The following is a 14,027-nucleotide window of genomic DNA, read 5'->3' on the forward strand; positions in this document are numbered from 1 at the left end:
GTATGATTGAATGTAATGGAAAAGTCATAAGAATTGATCACATTAAAGAGCTAGTATATGAATCAATAAATAATGTCAGAAAGGATGATCCAACACTTTTGACTTCAGGGAGACTACAACTGGTTGTGGGAGATAGAATGGGATGGGATATGCTGCAGAAGCCCCTTACGATGCAATTCATGTTGGAGCTGCAGCCCCAGTTGTGCCACAGGCACTAATAGACCAGTTAAAGCCTGGTGGAAGATTGATATTGCCAGTTGGTCCTGCAGGTGGAAATCAAATGTTGGAGTAGTACCACAAGCTACAAGATCACAGTGTCAAAATGAAACCTCTTATGGGAGTGATATATGTGCCTTTAACAGATAAAGAGAAGCGGTGGTCCAGGTGGAAGTGATTTTCTCTTCTGCTCTTACTTCTTCCACACATGCAATAGATGAGCTGTAAAGCAACATCAGCTTGACCAGCCTATAATATTGCAGTGGATCGCTCATCTTAGTCCTTAAAGCTTTTTGAAAACCAGTAACATCACAGCTTGTTTTGGACTTTGTTACACTGTTATTTTCAGCATGAAATTTGTGGTTTTGTAGGGTCTTCTAATTCTTCAAAGAGGCATAGAGCCAAATGGTAGAGGAAGGATACAAAGTATAAATCTGTTATTACTTTAACATGCCCACGTTTTACTTTAAAATATTAAAAGAAGGATTTCTGCAAAATGAAAAAAAACTGCAAAATATCACTGAAAGACTTAAAAAATGGAAAGACATTTCATATTCATGGATTGGAATATTCATGTATTGACGAGATGGCAATACTCTCCAAACTTTTTTTTTTCCTTGCTAGATAAATACTCTACTATTGACCTATTCCCAGAACAACCGCCCTTTTATTGAGACAGGATCTCTGCTTAGTTGCTCAGCCTGGCCTTAAACTTTTGATATTCATGTTTCACTCTCAGGTAAATTACAGGTTTGCTGTATCCAGCTCCCAACTGTTTTTGTTGCAGAAACCTAAAGGCTGATCTTTCATACAAATATGGAGATGTAAGGGACTAAGAACAATAGGCATTCAGAAAATAATCTTGAAAACAAAATCAAAGTTGGAGAACTTACACTTCTCCATTTCAAAAAGTTAATTCAAAGCTAATCAAGAATGTTACTCCTGTCAGCACAGTGGTAATCCTGTAATCCCAGCAGTTCCAGAAGCTGAGGCACTAAGCAACTCAGGGAGACCCTGTCTCTAAATAAAATACAAAATAGGGCTGGGGATGTGGCTCAGGAGTCAAGTGCCCCCGAGTTCAATTCCTGGTACCCACCCCCGCAAAAAAAAGAATGTTAGTCCTAGCAGTAAGGACAGACATACAGACCAATGCAATTTGAAAGCATAAAAATAAATTGATGAGGTCAAATTATTTCCAACAAGGCAAGAAAATCACTTAATGTGGGAAAAAAATTATCCTCTAACAGGTAGTACTAAGACAACTGAGTTATTTGTATATAAAAAATGAATTAGACCTTTATATCACATAAAAATAATTCAAAATGGGTGACAATTGTAAAAATTAAAGAAATGGTTCCACAGATATACCAAAAAAGGCCAAGTGACGAAAAATAGGCTTATCATTAAAATTTTACTTTTTATGGTTCAAATCATACCATCAGGATAGTTAAAGAAGCCAAGCATGTCGGCACATACCTATAATCCCAGCTATTCAGGAGGCTGAAGCAGAAGGATGTCAAGTTCAAGGTCAGCCTGAGCAATTTAGCCTTCTCAAAATAAAATAAGCTGAGGATATAGCTTAGTGATGAAGTGTTTGCCTAACATGCTCAAGGCCCTGGATCCAATCCCCAGTCATCACAAAAAAAATTCAAAAAGAACTGAAAAGACAACTCAGAGAATGGAAGAAAATATTAGTGAATAATATATCTATTGACACTCGTTATCTAGAATATTTAAAAAATTCCTACAACTCAACAATAAAAAGCCAGTTTCAAAATAGGCAAAAGAATTACAATTCTCCAAAAGATACATAAATGGCCAATAAGCACATGAAAGAGAGCTCCTTAGTAGTCATTAGGGAAACACAAATCAAAACCACACTGAGATTCACTTCACACCCAGTAGGATATCTATAAGAAAAGAAAGATTTAATACAAGTGTTGGTGAAGAAACTAGAAGGCTCAAGCCTTTTATAGAGGGAATGTAAAATGGTAAAGCCCCTTTGGAAAATAATTTGGAAGTTCCTCAAAACGTCAAATGTACAATTAACATGACCCAGTAATTCTACTCTTAGGTAGATATTTAAAAGAACTAAAAACATATCAACACAAAAATTTATATGTTTGTGTTTACAAAGTATTATTTATAATAGCCAAAACAAAGAAACAACCCAAATATCTACCAGCTGATGAATAAATAAAATGTGATATAGCCATACCATAAAAATATTATTCAGCCACAAAAAAAGAATGCAACTTGGATACATGCCAGAACATGGATGAAGCTTGAAAATCATATGCTAGATGAAAAAAAGCCAGACACAAAACTCACATATTGTACAACTGCTTTATTAATGAAATGTCCAGATTAGGCAAATCAAAATCAAAAGTGCACTAGTGGGCTGGGGTTGTGGCTCAGTGGTAGAGTGACTGCTAATAGTTTTTTTTCTTTCTGAGGGCATGGAATGTTCTGGAGTTGGTGATGCCTGCACAACTCTGTGGGAATATTAAAAAAAAAAAAAGTTTAACTGTAGATTTTTAAATGATAAGATTTATGTTATGTGAATTATATCTTAAAAAAATTTTTTTGTTGCAATATCAGGGATTGAACTCAAGGTCTCCCACATGCTAGGCAAGCACTCTACCATGGAGCTATATCCCCAACCCTTTTTATTTTTGAGACAAAAGTCTAAGTTGCCCAGGCTATCCTCAAACTTACTTGAGATCCTCTTGCCTCAGTTTCCTCAGTCCGGATTACAGGTATGCACCACCACACCTAGCTCCAAGATAATGTTTTTGTTCTTTTTTAAGTTCAAAGTGTTAATAGTAATATTGAGATATTACTTTCATTACTTATTCAACCTATAGCATTGAGTTTTCCCCAATGTCAATTTAATATTTTACTTATTTGTTTTGTGGTACTGGAGATTGAGCCTAGGACCTTGGGCATTCCAGGTAAGCACTCTACCACTGAGTTATATCCCCAGCCCCTTTTGAGACAGGGTCTCACTAAATTGCCTACCCTGGCCTCAAACCTGTGATCCCTGTGTTTCGGCTTTCCAAGAACCTGGGAGAAAGACATGATGTGCCACCATGCTCAACCGGCAAAGATAATATTATACTTCAATAAGCAATAATTCTCAGGGAATGGGAAAAAAGAGGGAATGCTTTCCTTTTTTACTTAATTTCTTTGAATCTAATTTTTCTCATCCTGAAAGTAGATAAAGTAGCACCAAACCTCATAATGTTGCAATCCATGCAATCTTAATGAGTGTAACTAATCTAACTGTGGTGTTATTTCAGATGAGTAAAATGAAGTTCATAGAGGTTAAATAGTTTAAGGCAGTAATTTACCACATGTGGAATTTAATATTATTAGGGGTTTTTTGTTTGTTTTTAAGAGATAGTATTCTCCCTATGTGCCCCTCACTCCTAGACTTAAGCATCTTCCTATCTCAGCCTCCCAAGTAGCTGAAATATGGGTGTGAACCACAGTGCCTAGCTAATGCCATTTGTTTTTTAGTTTTAAATAAAACTACTCTTTTCTCTCATCTAAATCAATAGAAATAGGAGCTTAATATAAATGTGAAATCTGTTTGTTTTGTTTATAATAATGGGGATTGAACCCAGGGCCTCACATATGCTAAGAAGTGCTCTACCACTGAGGTACATCCCCAGTTAAATATGAAATCTGAACATTTAAACTCCAAAAAAAAAGAAAGAAAAGTCTTCAAACTCCTAATTTTGTGGCAGGTACAGATTTACAATTAGGGGAAAAAAGAAAAGAGAGACATTGCTTTAAAGAACAAAGTTTTCAGCAAATTGTACCAGTTTATTTACAATTGTAATTTATAAACAGTAACACAAACATCTTTACATTTATATTGTGAAAAAAGTCCCATGACTGAAATGGGCAAAAGAATCAGACTTCAGGACATCTCTAGGGGGGTGCCAAGAAAAGGGAAAAAGTGCAATACAACAGTTTTTGGGGAGATTATAAATATCAAGTATTGCACCAGGTGCAATTTCATGCAAATGTCTTCAATCACTCAAACTGTTTTTATTTAGATATCAGAATAAAATTTCTTGAATTATGTTGTCTTCTATTCACTTGATTTCCATTAAAATAACTGGTTATTAACAGGGTACATTCTAGATACTTCTATCAATCCCTTAGAGATAATCTTACATTTTAGGACATGGCAGATTATATTTGCTATTTCCCAAATGGGTTTTACAAAAATCATCCCATGGCCCCAAAGATGTTTCTGGATCTCTTACTACATGTAATTAATATGGGCCACAGTAAATTAAGCTGATAAAGCTGTAAAATAAAGCATATCACTTCAGTTTTGTCTTATTAACAGAATAATAAGTTTCAAACCCCTGGAACTTTAATGAGAAGACAAAGCCAAATGAAGAAAAAGGAATTTCAGAAAGTGATATAAATTACGTGATTGAAAATTATACATCTCTCTGATTATTTGGCTTTTATTTAAGTGGATATTGAGTGTGGTCACAGATGGTCATCATCTCAAGGAGACTAAATCAATCTGTGCTCAACACTAGTTTTGAAATATCCTAAAAATTATCCACTTGTAATAAAGATCAATGATGTTTTTACAGATACAATTCTGTCCCCCAAATGATAATTTTGATCTTAACATGCTACCTACTTATAATGTTTTAAATTGCTTTTCAGAAATCATCAAAATGAAGTATGGTATTTCTGAAGAACTCAGAAATGCTTGGCATACTTTGGTATTTCAGTGTCCAAATAATTACATAATGGAGCAAAGATGACTTAGCTCATTAGCTGGACTATATTTTGAATTGGCTGGAATCTTCATTCAATTAATTAAAAAGATTTTATTCTTCTTAAGAACAGAAACAGTGAACTAATTATTAACCTGTTTTTAGTTTTTGATATTGCTCAGTGGGTAAAATTAAGTTTAACAGTTAAGGAAGTCTCTTTAACTAATTTTATCTCTAATTTTCAGTGAAGACATTGCAAATATATAAGTTTACGGTTGTTTGAAAACCTGAAAGTGATGTATGTTCCCTTAAAACAGCTCTTCAAAACAGAACTGCATTCTGTACCCTTGGTCCATAGGGGCACAATGGCAGTTACTTCAAAGTCATTTAATAACTGGCCTTTATAATAAATCATTTTATAAAACCGAAAACACAAAAGAAAATTTTTAAAAATTTAACCATCCAGAAATCGATAATAATAATTTACACTTAGACCTGCTAGTCAAGCACCCCCATGAGTAAATGAAAGGTCTCTGGTTAGTATTCAGTCAGGAAATATATGTTCATGTTTCTCTTGGTTGCCTTAATTTCATTTAAATAATTTGCTTAATATATTAACTTTCCAAAGCATCCAAAACTTTCATGATCTGTTGTTTTATGGCTCTGGTAGCATCCCCTGCATTTGGAATCAAATACCTGTGGGGAAAAATAGATATATATATAGATACATACAGATATAAATACAATGCTTTACCTTCAGCTGAGATTTCCCCTGATGGGAAGCTTTCCCTAACCCACAAAGCCAGCCGAGATGCCCTCCTGTGTAATCCCCATAATATATATTAACAGATATCAACAGTTTATTTTGTTTTTTTTTAAAAGAGAGAGAGAGAGAGAATTTTTTAATATTTATTTTTTGTAGTTATTGGCGGACACAACATCTTTGTATGTGGTGCTGAGGATCGAACCTGGGCCGCACGCATGCCAGGCAAGCGCACTACCGCTTGAGCCACATCCCCAGCCCAACAGTTTATTTTGAAAGGAAATTTAAATATAAAAGCCATGTGATTTTTCATATAGTATAAAGCTAAAATTCTCTGAACTATTATTAAATATAAATAATATCTAGATAATCGAATACAAGGTAACCAAACATTCTGCAGCCCAGCAGAGATATAATTCAGTCAACCACAAAGTCATAATTTGATGGTATCTAATTCCAAACTCAACAAGTCTAACACTTAATAATTTGAGCTTGTGCAAGAATTTAAGTTCCCTAAAACAGATTTACATTTATAATAGGGACAGTTATCCCAGTTATATATAATTCAGAGGGTTATATAAAATTAAATAATGTAAAATCTTTAAAACAATATTTAAATACTCCTATACATAAGTCAATTCAATATCCTTTGGTTGGGATTAATATACATAAGTAGATATTAATCTGTGTATACTCTTTGACTCACTGAATCTACATGTACAGATTTGGTCTGAGAAGATTAATTGGTAATTAATTGAGTACTATATTTGGTTCTATCACAAGTCAAGATCTGGGAAATCATTCAACCCTCTGAGCTTCATATTTTTCTACAGATTAAAGATAATTTAGTATCAAACTAGGAGTGGTCTGTAGTTCTTGTGTCTGTGAGCTGTTTATTACTGGTCCACAATGAGATAAGGAGGAGCTTGTACTATACTATAATTAACTACAGATTGATTATCCCTAAATCCAAAATGCATGAACCCGAAATGTTTTGGATTTCAGATTTTTTTCAATTGTATAATATTCACATATACATAATGAGATATTTTGGGGGTGGGATCCAATTCTAAGCACAAAATTCATTTCATATAAACCTTAAATACTGAAGGTAACTTCATGCAAAAATTTTAATAATTTAATTCATGAAACCAGGTTTCCTGATGTGCAATTTTCCACTTGTGGCATCATGTCAGCACTCGAAATGTTTTGGGTTTTGGAGCATTTTGAATTTTTGGATTAGGGATGCTCAATCTGTACTACATCCCTCAGTACACAGCCCAGCTTACTGACAGTTTGTCAAAACAACAGTTTTTAATGAAGGAAAATAAAACATTGCCTTAGAATGTAGACAATTTTCTAATTTCATTGCTAATTGACATTTAGTGTTGCACTGGTATGGATAATTATTAAGCATCTTTTTGTCAAAAGTTTATTAGCCATTGCACTTACTAGAATCACATATTAATAGTTAAACTACATGACTAAGAATTGGGGAGAAAAAGATAGTAAAGAATACTTATAAAAATGACCCCCTACAATTAGTGTCTTGAAAAATTGTGTTCTATATGTGTAATATAAAATGAACTGCATTCTGTCATTATGATCAGAATAAATAAAAAAAATAAGAGCTGGGGTTGTGGCTCAGTGGTAGAGCACTTGCCTGGCATGTGTGAGGCACTGGGTTCGATTTTTAGCACCACATATAAACAAATAAAGGCCCATTAGTAACTAATAAAAATAAAAAATAAATTATATAAAAAAAATGATCCCCAACAAAGCAAAGTGGACCTAAGGTTTCTTGAATTTTGTCTGTCAAAATTGAGTTATTTACCAGACAGGTTTATTGAGAACTTGTGATTGAGAGTATAAAAGCCCTGGTTCCTAATACCTTGGATCTTACAATCTAGCAATAATATTTTGGTTTTACTCACATGTTTACAATTTTCTTTTTTATTGATGTCTTCATTAGTGCATTATTAGTTTTACATAATAGTGGGCTTCATTCTAACATATTCATAAATGCATATAACAGTTTTCTCCATTTCAATCTCCAATATATCCTCTTTCCCTCTACTTCTCCGTTCCCTGATTCCCTTTATCTACACTATTGGTTTTCCTTTTATTTATTTTTTAAACTGATAGTGTCATTATACATAAAATTGGAGTGCACTATGATATATTTATACATGCACATGGCATAATTTGGCCAACTTCATTTTCTAGTTCTTCTTTCTTTCTCCTTCTCCCACTCCCACCCCTGATGTACTCCACCTCTTTAAAAAAAAAAAAAGTATACTATTCCACCATCTCAGCAGAGAAACAAAGTGTTCTTAACAATGACTTGCAATAATTCAGAGAATATCATCTTCAAAATCTTACCTTTCAATAGCCAAGATTTCTATTCCTGAAGCACTGCTGTTTCCATATTTGAAGGTAATTAACTCAGGATGTTTTTTTTTGGATGTGATTTTAACTACAGAATTAAGTGCTTGTCGAGACTGAATATAAGCCAATCCTTTCCTTGAAAGAATCTCCCTTAAACAGTACATATGTGTTGCCGTAACCAACAGATGACTTGAGAGAAAAAAAAGAACATTAAAAGAATAAAGAACTTTAAATACATAATTCAAGATAGGTTATTGCATAAACACTCCCATTATAAAAAATGTTCAACTTTAAATGAAATTACTTTTTTTAAACATAAGACTTTTTTAAAAATGTCTTTGTTTACTTATTTATTTATTTTTTATATGGTACTGAGAATCAAACCCAGAGCCTCTCATATGCGAGGCAAGCACTCAACCACTGAGTTACAACCCCAGCCTGTGAAATTACTTTTGAGCTGAAAAATATAAACAAGATAATCTATAAACAAATAAGCTACATAACAGCTTATCATTTTCCTTTAATTTTACGTAAAAAAAATGTTTTATAACATAATTGTACAATTATTTAAAAAGAAAACGTACATTTTAAAGCTCAAATCAATGTATAAATCATTAAAATAATAAGTTTTGACTGAAGTGGAATATACTGCCCTTCTGACTTTTAAAGGGATTATCTATATTCAAAATTATTCAGTCAACACATCAGTTATATATTCTATAGAATACAGTTATATTCTATAACTAGATCCTGAAAGCAAAATGAGCACAAAATATTTTTTCCAGAGCTTACCATTTTTTAATATATGGTTAAACAAAATACATCTTTTGTAAACAAACCCAGTACAAGGCCAGCAGAAAAAAAGGGGAATGAAAACAAGAAAAAGTCTAGGGTTGCTCCTTTTTGAGCATCGGGGTCAAGTCTGCTTCCTTCCTTAAAGAAAATAGGGCAAAAGCAACTCTGCAAGATCCTGTCTCTAAATAAATAAATAAAGTAAAAGAGGGCAGGGATATGGCTCAGTGGGCAAGTTCCCCTGGGTTTAGTCCCAGGTACTATAAACAAACAAACAAACAAATAAAAAAAGAAAGTAGGGCTTTTTGCCCTTGGGCATCATGGGTCCCTGTTCCTAAGCACCAGATACAGATATGAACAGAGAAACCAGCCCTGAAATGTTTAAGCAACTGTGAATATCCCATGGATTCATGGACTCCACAGATCTGAAACTCCTTTGTCGTGTCATTTGCACAGGCCCAGATTGGTGGAGTGCTTTTCCCCCTCTTCCCAGAAAATGGTTTATAATCACCAATTACCAAGGGGGCCCAACATACTGCTTGTGACCACTGGTAAGGCTAGTTTAAAGTTCTGGCTGGTGGTGGCTGGAATGTCACTGTGCAGGTGTTTGGGGTTCTCTGTGGGTCAAGCAGGACTTACTGGTTGAGAGAATGGTGAAGAGAAAGCAGCCAGTTGCTGAGAGGGCATAATATGTAGTAGATGCTTGGCCTCTTACACATGAGCATAGAATTAACCCCTTTTCACTTTTAATAATGATAATACTCTTACATTTTTATTTAAAACAGTAAGACAAATATCAGACAGTCCAGAATATGGAGTATTTTACAGGACAACTGTCTGGACTCAAAGGATTCATTCACTGTGAAGAGTAAGGGGAAGTGAAAGGCAAAGGGAAAGAACTGTTTATATTGAGATATAAGAGATGTAACAGACAAATCCAATTATGAACTACAACTGAATCCTGGATACAGAGGAAAAAAAAAAAAAACTCTAAAAAAGATACTCTGGCACGTCCATGTGGCTCAGGCCTGTAATCCAAGTAACTTGGGAGGCTGAGCCAGGACTGAAAGTTTGCAGCCAGCCTTAACAATTTAGTGACATTCTGTCTCAAAATAAAAAAACATTAAAAAGGGATTAGGATGTCACTCAGTGGTTGTGTGTTCCTGGCTTCAAACCCTAGTACTTCTCCCTCCCTCAAAAAAAAAAAAAAAAAAAAAAGATACTCTGGGACACTGAAAATTCTGAGTATGATCTATGTGTTGGGTGATACTAATTTTTTAAAAAATTTAAGTGAAATAAACGCTTCAAATTGTGTAGAAGAATGCTCTTATTTTTAGGATATTTACACTAAAGCATTTAGGGATGACATTACCACATCTATGGGTTTCTTTTGAATGGTCTGACAAAAAGAAGTATAGGTCTGTCTGCGTGTGTTAGATGCATACAAACATGGGGGTAGTGTGAAAAAATGTTAACAGTTAGTACATCTAGGAAAATATTATAAAGGCATTCAATATACTTTTTAACATTTTTTTGTTTAGAAAATTCAAAATAAATATTACATAAATACCTCAAAAATCAAGATACATAATACAAGTTCACAGAAGAAAATTGTATCTTTTGTACTTGGATAAATAAAAGTTCTTCTGCAGTTCAATTTTATATTAACTTCCCCAATCAATTTTACTTCTGAAGAAGACATTTTTAAAAGTACCTAGGGAACATGTGTCCACTTTCTTTCACTTCTTTACAAGGAAAATGATGCTTGATGTCTGGCTTGTTTATCCAAGTCTGAATGTTTACAATTTCTTTTCTATCGTCATCTGACATTGAAGAACTGTCAATTTCATCTATAAAGAATTAAAAATGTTAAAAGTGGATATTACCAACTTTAAAAATGGTACATCTCTTAACAACCTGAAAGATATTTTTGTACTATTTGCAATTCAAAGGTTTGAAGGGGAGAAAAAAATTCTAATCCTGCTACTCTATTTCCTTTTGCCACTGATACTAATACAGAAATATAGTTATGAAACATCAATTTACAAGGTAAGAAAGTCAAATGAAAATACTAAGAACACAAGTTTTAATATTTTTTTACACAGATAAAGTAACTATGATCTGCATTGTCTGTAGAACAATGGCTGAACTGTCTAATAAAAAGTTAACTATCAGGAAGGTAAAGATGGCAGAGTTCTTTTGTTTTTATGATTTTATGATAGAAAATAACAATAAAAATCAATCCCTGTATAAATAAAAAAAAAATCTCTTTCCTTTTCCATGAAAGAAATGTAAAATATTCTGATTTTGTTTTTCTTATTTAAAAATTACATCCCTAGTGTTAATAATTATAAATGTTCTTTCTTTTTTTCTTTTTCTTTCTTTTTTTTTTTTGGTGCTGGGGATCTACAAAGGAACTTGTGCATGCAAGGCAAGCACTCTACCAACTGAGCTATATCCCCAGCCCTTCCCTTTGATTTTTAATAAGTAGTTTAAAATATAGAGTATAATGATATAGGAAATCCATACACCAGAGCTTAAATGACAGTGAAACCCTCATGCATCTCTTCCTAATCATCTCTCTCTCACTTTCCCACCAAGTACTGATGATCTCTATTTGGTGTTATTAGTCCCATACATGTCTTGTTGTTAACATACAACAGTGTTTTGCAGTTTAAATAAAACATTTATAAAAAGTAGACCACTTAAGTGTATTCTTCTGCAACTACTACCCTATTCCCAACATGATTAATTTTATGCATATTAATATAGATGGCTCTTGTTTTCTCATTTTAGTTACTATCTAATTTCTCATAGTATAAATATATGTGAGTTATATGTGATAAATGTAAATATACCACAATTTATTCATCCATTTATCTCTCCATTTTGTTAATGGAGAAGTTTACATATTCAGGAAGAAGCAGACTATTCAGACAGAGATAACAGGAGATGCCAACAGAAAACGGGGGGTGGGGGTGGGGGGAGAAAAAAAATGAAATAATTAGAAATAGTATATTTTTCCCAATGCAAGTTTTCCGGAGGGTGATTTTATTAATAGCTATGAAAAGGTCATATGTGGTAAGTTTTAATCTAGTAATCTTACTACTAAAAATTTACAATTATACTTTCAAAAGGTCATCTAGATTTATGTATAAAAATATCTGTGGCCATTTGAAATAGAAAAAAAAAAAAAAAGAAAGAAAGAAAATCACCAGTGTAAATCAGAAGACTGTTTAAATAAATTATGATATATGATAGAGAATGAGAAGATATACAGGCTGAAATGGAAATATGCAACATATACTACAAAGTAGAAAAGGCAAGATGAGATATAAGTTTTTTTTTCATTTTATACACTTATATGCTGGTATTTTTCCTAAGTCAATACACAAATTAATTATTATTAATTAATCTGGATAATCTGGGTCATAGAATCATAAACCAAAGTAATAAATTATTTTTAAAAATATAAAGATGCTTACAAAGAAAATAACTTTCCCTGTACAATATCCCCATCTTGTGGCACTTTAGGATATTATCTTTCAATTTCAAAAGGCAAAAAAAAATCTAGTCCCACAACTCTTCAGTCTTCTAGTGGGTGATCAAAGGGATTTACATGCAAACATAGCACCTATACTGATAACTCCACAAGGTCATCAGAACTCTCCTCAGCTGAAGATTTCTACAGTCAAAAGCCTACTTCAACATTTCTGCTTGGATTTCTCATAGGAACATTTATCTTAAACCAAACTCTCAACAGAAATCCATAGACTCTCCAACTCCACAGAATGTCACTGTTTTATAAAGCAAATGTCATTAGTCCCAGGATGACCCCGTTAGTGACTCCTGGTGACTGAGGAAAGTAGTCTGTAGAAAAGTGTATTACTATACCTGTGTCGTATTCTTCTTCATCCCCAATGCTGAAAACAGGCTTTACACCACGGTAAGGCTTGCCCACTCTGTCACTGCTGCTGACATGCCTGTATTGAAAAAATTTTAAAACAGGAAATCATCACTTAAGAAGTTGTCAAAATTTTCACCAAACATCATTTGAATATTTGAGCAAAACGTAAATATTCTTTGCCTCCCATGTACCACCCAGAGCTTTAGGATAGCTATGTTAAGGAAACTGAAAGAAGATAAAGAAATTATGCTGACAAAAGGGGGATAAGGACTTGATAGACTGAATGCTCTTAAATCTGCAAAAATTAAATTTTAAACAATTTGAATTTTAATTTTAAAACCAATGTTTAGACTTGTTTGGCTTTAGGAAACTATAACTTCTTTGTACTTCTGTTTCCTCATCTGTAAAATGGTAATAATGATATCTACCCTTCAGGGTTGTTGGGGCAATTAAATCAGCTAATTCTGTTGTAAAGCCCTTAGAATAATGGCTGGTATTAGCAAGTACTATATACACGTTTATTAGGCAAAACAGGTTATGGTATGAAATAATCAAACTCCAAAAGTAATGCTCAAGACACTTTTTTGTTGTTGTTGTTTTTGTACTGGGGATTAAACTCAGGGGCCTTTTACTATTTTACCATTGAGGTATATCCCTAACCTTTTTTATTTTAAGACAGGGTCTAAGTTGCTGAGACTGTCCTTGAACTTGCCATTCTCCTGCCTCAGTCTCCCAAGTTTCTGGAATTATAGGCATGTGCTACCATGCCTGACTCAAAACTTCTCCCACATATCCAAGAGTTTTTCTTCCCAATTTTTATTACTGTTATATTATTTCAATTGAAACTAAGATTCTACTTCTATTGCATAAATATAAATCACAAAAATTAATCTTCCTTTCTTTTTCAAATGGCAGAAGTATAAAGAACATATACACTCAAACTTGTTTACAGAAGAGTGACCTCTCTTTTTAAAATAAAAATCAACATCTGATTACTTCTTTTCAGGTAAACCCAAATAAACCAAAAGGTAAAGTTAAAATATTTCAACAAAATATGCTACATGTTTCTTGGAAAGAAAACATTGAATTATTTGCAGGATATGGTTCAGTTATGATTATCCAGTATAAAGCAAGACTCTAGCATTTTTCTTCTTTACCATATATGAAGACATTCAGCATCTTCTGTTTTTAAGAGATAGTCCAATGT

The 14,027-nt window shown here is 33.3% G+C and overlaps 1 protein-coding gene across 4 annotated transcripts in view; it reads right to left on the reverse strand.

Moving 5' to 3' along the window:
* Positions 1 to 2,548: 2,548 nt before the first annotated feature.
* The window catches only part of Tbc1d23 (TBC1 domain family member 23), a 59,073-nt gene continuing 47,594 nt past the window's right edge, over positions 2,549 to 14,027 (reverse strand). For 2 of the 4 annotated variants that reach the window (XM_048803455.1, XM_048803456.1), the window contains 4 exons: positions 12,808 to 12,896; positions 10,628 to 10,763; positions 8,116 to 8,310; positions 2,549 to 2,711 (listed from right to left, as the gene is read on the reverse strand). In XM_048803455.1, coding sequence (XP_048659412.1) covers positions 2,567 to 2,711; positions 8,116 to 8,310; positions 10,628 to 10,763; positions 12,808 to 12,896 — 565 coding nt within the window. In that variant the 3' untranslated portion in view covers positions 2,549 to 2,566. Of the gene's footprint in view, positions 2,712 to 4,026; positions 5,667 to 8,115; positions 8,311 to 10,627; positions 10,764 to 12,807; positions 12,897 to 14,027 lie in introns of those variants that run through there. The other 2 variants (XM_015478584.2, XM_015478585.2) reach the window with 1 other exon arrangement.

The sequence above is a fragment of the Marmota marmota genome, unplaced genomic scaffold (genome assembly GCF_001458135.2).
Source record: "Marmota marmota marmota unplaced genomic scaffold, marMar, whole genome shotgun sequence".
Taxonomy (NCBI): domain Eukaryota; kingdom Metazoa; phylum Chordata; class Mammalia; order Rodentia; family Sciuridae; genus Marmota; species Marmota marmota.